An 8,756-nucleotide genomic window follows, 5' to 3' on the forward strand; every position below is an offset into this window, starting at 1 on the left:
AATTAGGTCCTGAATGCATGGTGATCATGCAGTCAAGTCCTCAGAGAAATGTCTGGCATGTTTAATTGAACTACATCTTTCCCAGAAGCATATTTTAAAATGTAGAAGTTTCATTGGTCACATACAAGACATAAGCTGACTGCACAATTGCTATTCCATCTCTCACTCCATATTAAAACCAACTACCTTAATTTAATCATAGTTCATTTTATTAAAAAAAAGGAAAAACCCAAAACACAAAACCACCAACCAACCTCCCCCCAAACAACCAACCCCCCAAAACCCTTATAACTTTGTTGGTATTTGAGCAAACACAGAATTTACTCCTTTGGCCTGGTGTATTGGTCAAAGTTTCCTGAACCCCACCCCACCATTACTTGAGAAAACGGGGTTTAGGCAGTTCTAGAAAATTTTAGGCTTAATTTCAAGTTCTTTCTGCATATTTTATTGATTTTTACTCCAATAAAATAAAAAGACACTCAATTTTCAAAATCCATAGTGTTCATTTATTATCTCTAGTAACATATTATACTGTATAAATACTCTATCCTTGTTATATGCCCTTTTAAAAAAGCGATAACTTAGAAGATCACATTAGACAAGAAGTATAAAAATAAATAGGTTCATTATATGCATTTTATTACAAATTATAACCCTTCTTGGAAGGAAAAGAAATATAAAAATACTTATAAAGTATATATGATCTATAGTAATATATACATATGGAAAGCCATATTCTCTCATAGTCTATGGACTGGCACAAACTTTAATAATGCAAGTGTTGGCGTATTGCTGTGGATGGACCTGCTATCCTTCAGCTTTGTCTTTCCCGCCTTATAAGTAATTTGAGTACTACAAAAATAGATGTCACATATAAGATTCCTGTTCCCATATGGGAAATTTTCTTTTGAGTTTGTTTTAAGAAGAACACAATTTGCCACTGGCTGGAATAAGGTAAGAGTTCAGAACTTGTGTTCTCAAACTCTCACTCTCTCAAGTCAGATGCCAGTAGGGTATGACCAAGTTGGAGCAAAGCAGCCAGGGAAAGATTTGGTTGGGGAACATAAAAAGCAACAACTTTCAGACAGTACCTGCTCATGAAGACTACCACTTGTTCTGGCTTTTAAAATTATGCATGTCAATATGACTGCATCCAAATGGATGAGAGAAATGGATAGAAACACCAGAATGACACACAGATGCTTAACACTATGAAAACATTCTAGTCATTTGCCAATTAACAAGTTGATTGTTTTTGTTATTTTTGACTCTTTACTGATAGAGAATATGGCTTTTATTTTTTTTTTAAATAAAACTATTCTCTGAAAAAATAGCAGCCATGAATGATATAGTTGAAACTCCTTTTCTAATCCTGTTTTTTTTTGGTTTGGGTTTTTTTTTTTTTGCCATTTTTGAGGTAGGTAAGCCCTGACCAATTATTTTATGCTTAGGTAAAAGCTCTTACTTCCTTCCCCTGACCCTTTCCAAAACTAAGGACTTGGTCAGTACCGCAGAGATCCTAAAAGGGGAAAGAAAAAAACAAAATGGAGACCAAACTCCAACATGTTTGCTTATAAACTCACTTTGGCCACTGCTTACATTTTAACTTGTAACAGACATAAAAACAATTATAATGCCCTAAGGCGGTTTCTGTTGCAGAAGAGTTAGTGACACTGGTTTGCTATCTTATCAAATTTGCAGTTGGCAGGATATTTATGATGCAACACCAACTAAAATTATTTGCACTGTCCCATCTGGATAAGTCCTCACCTTGAATTTTATATGCAAAATACATGTGCTATCTCTAGCCTCTAGCCCTCTTAATTTCAGTGCATTGTCTTAAAAAATAATAATATAATATATATATCTTTAGCGTTCCCAGCTTGATACTGTTTAACTGCAGTTTGCAATATTACAAAAGTCTATTAAATGTTTAGGTTTCTTTGAAAGGTCACAGCTTTCTTGTGGCAACACACTGCCATCATAAGAAATACATTTTAATAATCTCTTCTTAAAACCCTTCCCACATGTCTTAGAACATGGTGACCAATCTCCCAATTGCCACTGTGGGCAAGGCATGTCTGCACATGGTCGGATATCATCTGGTTTCAGTTCTTTTGCGCAGTCTGTGGCAGGCTGCCCATTAAGGTCCCTGCACTCTACAGCTCTTCTTTGCCAACCAGATCCACAGGTCTTTGAACATTCTCCCCATTCTTCAATTACCCATTCAGATAAGATAGTCTCCTTAATAGCATTAAATGATTCTTTCTTTTTACTGGAAAGTTTCTCGATCCCACTCTGTAATGGTTTCTTCACAAAATAGGTGTATTTGATTTTGGGTTGAGGTGAATCGCCCACAGTAAGGACCTGGATAGTTAAAGGTTCCTTGAGAGGACTAAAGCTGCGAATTCTTTCCAACGCTGCAGAGGAGCCACTGTACCTCAAAACACTGCCTTTGTGAGTGATGTCTTGTTCCAACGTGGACAGAGTGTAGTCACCATTAAGAACATATGTGCCATCTGCAGCTTTAATAGCAAGGAAGCTGCCATCATGTCTTGATCCCCGGTGATTTCTCTGCTTAACCTCAATGTTGGTTGCTCCAGCTGGAATGGTGACAATGTCGTGATAACCCGGTCTGAAGGGGAGAAAATGCAAGTATTGAGTTCTCAGTTTTCTACTGCTGGAGTGTTCAATTTAGCAAAGGATAGGTCAACTTAACCTCAAGCACAAGTTTAAGTACCTGTAGTTCAGCAGGACACAAACATGTGATTAAATACTTTGCTGAATCACACCCCAAATTACTGCCATCATATCTTAGTGTAGTGTAAACACACATTAAAAAACAAACAAATCGGGAATTTTATAATTGGTCATAGCTGATTATAAAAGCTCAAGTATAGAGTGAACTAAACCAGTACCCTATTCACTTTAAAACCCAGAAAAAGTTAAGCTTGCAACATGTTAACTAGATCAGAGAGTTAAATGCATCTGTAAACTCACTTTGCACTAACTGCCGTGCCAGATACTTTCTTACAGGTTGATCCATTGCCTCCACAGATACCACATTTGTCAAACTTCTTATTGGATCCTATCATACGATCACAGCCAGCCTTTACACACTGTCCTTGAACACAGACAGAAGTGGAATCTGGGCTACATGCAGTGCCATCCACAACCTTTAGAGAATAATAATAATTTTAAAAAATACAGCCATGATGCTTTTGATTAGAATATGTATATTTATTTGAATACCTGGATAATATATGAATGGGTAGGAGAAGCATAGGAGCTCTATTTTGAAGACAGTTATATGTTGAAATTAAATGCATCACTTTGTTAAAACATACAGTGTTCTCTCATTTCAGCCACAATGCTAAGACACCATGGTAGCAGGAAAGATTGATTCATTTCAGTTTTAATGAGGGGACTTTAACTGAGCAGCTGTGTATAAAGACAAGTCATTTCTTTCTGTTTCCAGCAGAGGACAGTCTTGGCCCTGAAACATAAGGACCAGACCCAGTAATACCTTCCAATTTTTTCTTGACTAGTATATTCATAAGAATAGCTTCATATTAAGTGTATCTCTATTCCTTATGTTGATCTGGCAAACACTGTTGGCTCCCAATCTATACTGGTAATGAATCCCTCAGGCTAGCTACATTATAGAAAAGATTTATTTTTATTCATTTTATGATATCAGCCTTTCAGGAACTATGGACAACAGAAAGCCAATATTCACTCTGAAGGTAGAGGGTTAACTCTGGTTAAAAATGGTAATTTTCTGTGGACATTTACATGAAATAAAGCTGGGGGGGGAGGTAGAAATATGCATAAAGTAAATTCTCGGTTTCTTCCTCAGCTTGGAAGAGTACCCATATATTTGTGTTGATAGGATTAGATTGTATGTGGGAAAGGAGAAAGAAGAATCTGACTTATATAAACTGAAAAGCTTGCAATTATTATTATTATTATTATTATAGCTTTTCACAGCTTTTGGCCTCGTGTTTGAAATAAAACATCACAAAAAAGCCACACACACAGCATATGCACATGTATGCGCCCAAGCCAGAAGAGATAAGAGGTCTCATGTAAAGCTTAGGAGAGAAGTTGGAACTTAAGAAATACCTTAGGTTGCAGAACAAAGAAATATCCGGTCCCTTTTGCTCGGCAAACAAGCTTGCATCTGTCCTTTGGAGACACGCCAGCAAACTTCGGTGTCCATTCCACTGCAGGTCCACTTCCAAAAGGGGATTTGGAAAAGTCATTGTGTGTTTCACACTGTTCCTCCCTGAAAGTTTTGCCTGCACGTAGAGGAAAAAATTAAGCAGATGTTAGATCCTCATCTTTAACTCCTTCTCCACAATATTCCCTTCCTTGGTTTCAAATAGAAGTTGCACCTTACCATTGTTATCTGGACAGTCCTCAATGTTACATGAGCGGTACTGCACCCGTTTTCCTTCACAGTATTTTCCTCCATTCTTTGGAATGGGATTATCACACTCTCTGAAAGAGTACTGTACTCCTCCACCACATGTCCTTGAGCAGTCTCCCCAGGGTCCCCATGACCCCCAACCTCCGTGAACAGGAGTCTAAGAAATGACAAGAGTTAGACAAAAAGAAAATTTAAGATTGTTTTTTAAACTCCCCACAATTTGTTAAAGTAACTACACAAAAAATGCTAAATTAAGCCCCCTGCAAAAGATTGCATGTTTATTTTATTAGCTACAGCTGGCAGTTTATCCAAGTATCAGAAGTAGTTCTGATTTCTTCAACTAAAATATTACTCAGATTTCTCTACCAGTTAGAGCATATTCCATTTAAGGTTATTTTTAATTTTTTTTTATAAATACTTACATCATAATGCTTCTTCTCAGTTTTGTTTACACACTTGCCATTCATGCACCATTTCCCCTCTCCACAACTGGTGCCGTCTGCCCATGGAAAGTGTTTAGTTTGGCATACAAGCAATCCTCCAGACGTGCCAGTACACCACAATGTTGTACACGTGCTGGCTGTGTCAGGACAATGTTTGGACTCATCTCCAAATGTAAATTGGCACTGTCTGTTGGCATCATACAATGTTCCTGGGAGGTCAGAGGGAAGCTGTATAGGTTTGTGGGGCTTATCCAATAAACACTCACCTAAAGAAAGAGTTGTGATCAGTGTGTTAGTTTCAACGAAGGGGGAAAGATACATTTTCTCTGTACTTAGCTCTTTTGTTCAAATAGCTGTGCAGCCTTCATTATGCCAACAGTTTTGTGGGACAATGAAATAAATTTCTTATTACTTAATGTTACCAGTAGCCAAATAATTTTATAACCTTCGACTGCTGTTCCATAGCCGAAAAGATCGCAAAAAGGGCCTGCATAAATGTAGGATTTGGGGGGTTTTTTTTTGTTAACTAGTAACTAGTAGTATTTAAGTGCCAGTAGAATTCTAAACTGTATGAGCCTGAATGGAAAGCTTAATGTACTTACCATGACCATTATCCAAAAATGTTGTAATCATATAGGCACTACATGGAGACCAAGGCTGGCTTCGATCCAGATTGGAAAGCATAGATGCCATCATATGGGAATCCTGGTTTATTCCATTAATGCTGGCACACTGCTTTGCGTCATCATGGGGCATGTTAAATACATGGCCTAAAATAAATAAATAAATAAATAAACAAAAATCCGTGATAATTTATGAAGTCTGTCCTATGTGTTAGCAAATATTCTTTTAAATGTTAGCCTTGAACAAATCGCAGAGTGCACTGTGATACTTAAAGACATTCATGACTTAAATACTTTAAGTTTTAAACAGACCCCACTTTGTCATTACTTCTTGCATATGTTCAATTAAAAAAAAAACCCCAAAAAAACCCCACACAACTTTTTTTTTTTTTTTGCAGTTGTACTCAAAACAAACAGCTTTTACAACTAATGCTAGGTCTACAAGCAGACCTAGACAGGCTGGCATGTTGGGCAGAATGGAACCAGATGAGGTTCAACATGGAGAAATGCAAAGTGCTGCATCTGGGAAGGAAGAACCCATAGCACACCTACAGGCTGGGAATCACTAACTTGACCACCACACAAATGAAAGGGATCTGGAATGTGGCAATGTGACACAGTAGCCGCTAGGGCCAATAAAACTCTGGCATGCATCAATCAATGCATCTCCAGTAAATCCAAAGAAGTGATTCTCCCATTTTACTCAACACTGATGTGCCTGCAGCTGAAGTATTGTGTCCAGTTCTGGGTGCTGCACTTCAACAAGGATATGCTAAAACTTGAGAGGGTCCAGAGAAGGGCCACCCACGTGATCAGGGACTTGCACAGCAATCCATATAAGGAGGGGAGGAGGGATCTTGGACTCTTCAGCCTAAAGAAAAGAAGGCTGAGAGGGGACCCAATTGCAGCTTACCGTTATATCAGAGGCTCAGTGAACAACTGTTTAACAGGGCGCCCTGGGCCATAAACTCGTGGAAGATAGTTTCAGGCTGAACATTAGGAAAAACTTTATAACTAGGGTGTCCAGACTATGGAACAAGCTCCCCCGCTTCCAAGGTGGTGCAATCATCTACCCTAGAGGTCTTAAAGACAAGATTGGATGGTCACCTGGCTGGGGTTGTCTGACCCCAGATGTCTTTCCGGTTCATGTAGGGAGCTGGACCCGATGATCCTTCTGGGTCCCTTCCAGCCCTATGATTCTAAGGACAATCCTGCTGTGTCCCCAACAGGGGCTGACTGCCTCCAAGAGGTGCAGGTAATCAGCACCTCACTGAATTGGGCCCAAAATACAGGCCCTAGAATAATGAAATTACTCCCAATTAAATCAACTCAAATCTCATTTCCAAAGCTGAATTACCAAGTTCATGAGCTGTTGTAAAGGCAGCCTGCAGACCATCATCTTCTATGATAGAGCAACTGCGGTTTGGATCACAGACTGTTCCCACATCAGCCATCCCAAGAGTATCACATGTCTTGGCACCGCAGAGATCCTATAAAAAAGGCAGTTTTATTATTAATCAGGTCAGAGACTTAACCTTGGCAAGAAGAATCCTACTTTGGCAGTTTGCCTATACTTATGGAAAGAGCATGCAGACTCAGTATTTTAATAGGTATGATGGCAAAAATCTTCCTCTAGAAGCAGAAGAGGGTTGCGTGTATGAAGAATGTCTAACTAATGTACAAGACATCTGAGATAACAAATGCCATAGAAAGGCAGTTAATTATTATCCCACTTACTCGAGCTAATACCGTTAAATGATTTACTCACATGGATTGCGAATGAAATAGTTTCTTGCATGGACTGTGAGTAAAAGTAATGAAGGCTGGAAGGCAGGTTGCATATGAAATAAGGCCAAACTCTCTCTGTCTTACCTGTCTGGTGAACAGGATGGCTGTGTCATAGTGCTCTGCATGGCGGTCACTGGGTGGATTGTGCTGCTTTTGCCAGCTGCAGAAGTTCCTTAAGGTGAGTGCAGCATTAGAGGAAATATCAGGTCCCTTCTGCTCATCGTAGATGACCAAAATTTTTACCACCACCAGACTTATAGGGTTTCGGATACTGGGATGTTTGTACAATTTGGCTGCCACAGACAGCAGAGTCAGAAGATAATGCTTCAACCCACTGCCATGGAACTCTGCCATGGACTGGTCTGCTACAAGCATGGTTTCCACATAGCGCGGGCTGGACACAAATCGTTTTTTCCTTGTGCTTCCAGTTCCTGCATTAGAAAAAAAAAAAAAGAGAAAGAAAACTGCCCATGAACACAACAGAAATAGGGTCATGAACAATCACACTAAGGAATTTGAAACAGACCAAGAAACAAAATGCTATGGTAAAAGCGATTTGCCTCTAATAGGCTATTATTGAAGGTAGAATGCCCATGAAATGGAATGCTACACTTGTGGCTACACACCTCCGTTCAAAATGAATGGGTTTTGTTCTCCGTAACCTGAGCAGTGTTAACATAATGTCACCCACTAAATCACCTTTGCTGCCCCAGTAAATCCTCAAAAGCAACCTTGGCCAAGAGCACATGATCAGAGTCCTTGCAAATGAAAGAGTGACTCAGAAGCCTGAATGAGATCATTGGGCTCCACGTGGAAGGCACAGTGCAGGCTTCTTGGCTCCTGCCAAGACACGGATCACTATGGTGACCCTACAACCGCACCGCCTCCCTTACCCTAGACACTGTGCCCTTGTCTGACTTTCAGCTCCACTCCCTCTCTCCACCCCTTTCCCATGTGCTGCTCCAGTCAGATCCTTGAACACCCTCATTCACAAGCTTGGACTGTCAGGCGCTGTGGTTCCCCCTCCCCCTTTGGCTCTGCTACACCTTTATCAGGGACAAGAGCACAGGGACAAGAGCACACACATTTTTGTGAATGAGCACTCTGTCCATTACTTAAAATGGGCAGGAATCTTTAGCAGCAACCTTTGCAACCGGTATCTGCCCCTGCTGACTGTCACCACATGTGCCCTCTGCCCTCAGCCTGCTTCTCAAGCCACTGACACTTGAGTAACCCAAGTGACTTCAGTGGGGTGAGCTTGCACTGGCAGGACCCGTGCGAAGGAGAGGGGTTTTGCAGAGGGGTCTACAAGAGACCAGGCTACAAGGAGTCTGTTCTGCAAGAGAACCGGGTCTGGCAGATTCCCCCCCCACACACACACACCGGTCTAGGAGGGAGCTGGTCTAGTTGACACACACTCAGGTCTACAAGGAGTCAGTTTAGCTGACACACACATGTCTATGAGGAGCT

General features: G+C 40.3%; 1 protein-coding gene across 1 annotated transcript; it reads right to left on the bottom strand.

The window, feature by feature from the left end:
- Positions 1 to 479: 479 nt before the first annotated feature.
- On the bottom strand, positions 480 to 8,219 carry ADAMTS1 (ADAM metallopeptidase with thrombospondin type 1 motif 1). Its single transcript, XM_019528782.1, has 8 exons — positions 7,371 to 8,219; positions 6,856 to 6,988; positions 5,478 to 5,645; positions 4,855 to 5,141; positions 4,403 to 4,589; positions 4,126 to 4,301; positions 3,001 to 3,176; positions 480 to 2,635 (listed from the first exon to the last, which is right to left on the bottom strand). The coding sequence occupies exons 1-8, from the start codon at positions 7,779 to 7,781 to the stop codon at positions 1,894 to 1,896; spliced, it is 2,280 nt and encodes a 759-aa protein (XP_019384327.1). The 5' UTR covers positions 7,782 to 8,219; the 3' UTR covers positions 480 to 1,893.
- Between the last annotated feature and the right edge of the window lie 537 nt (positions 8,220 to 8,756).

Source organism: Crocodylus porosus, unplaced genomic scaffold, assembly GCF_001723895.1.
Source record: "Crocodylus porosus isolate Cpor-Errol unplaced genomic scaffold, CroPor_comp1, whole genome shotgun sequence".
In the NCBI taxonomy this organism is placed as follows: domain Eukaryota; kingdom Metazoa; phylum Chordata; order Crocodylia; family Crocodylidae; genus Crocodylus; species Crocodylus porosus.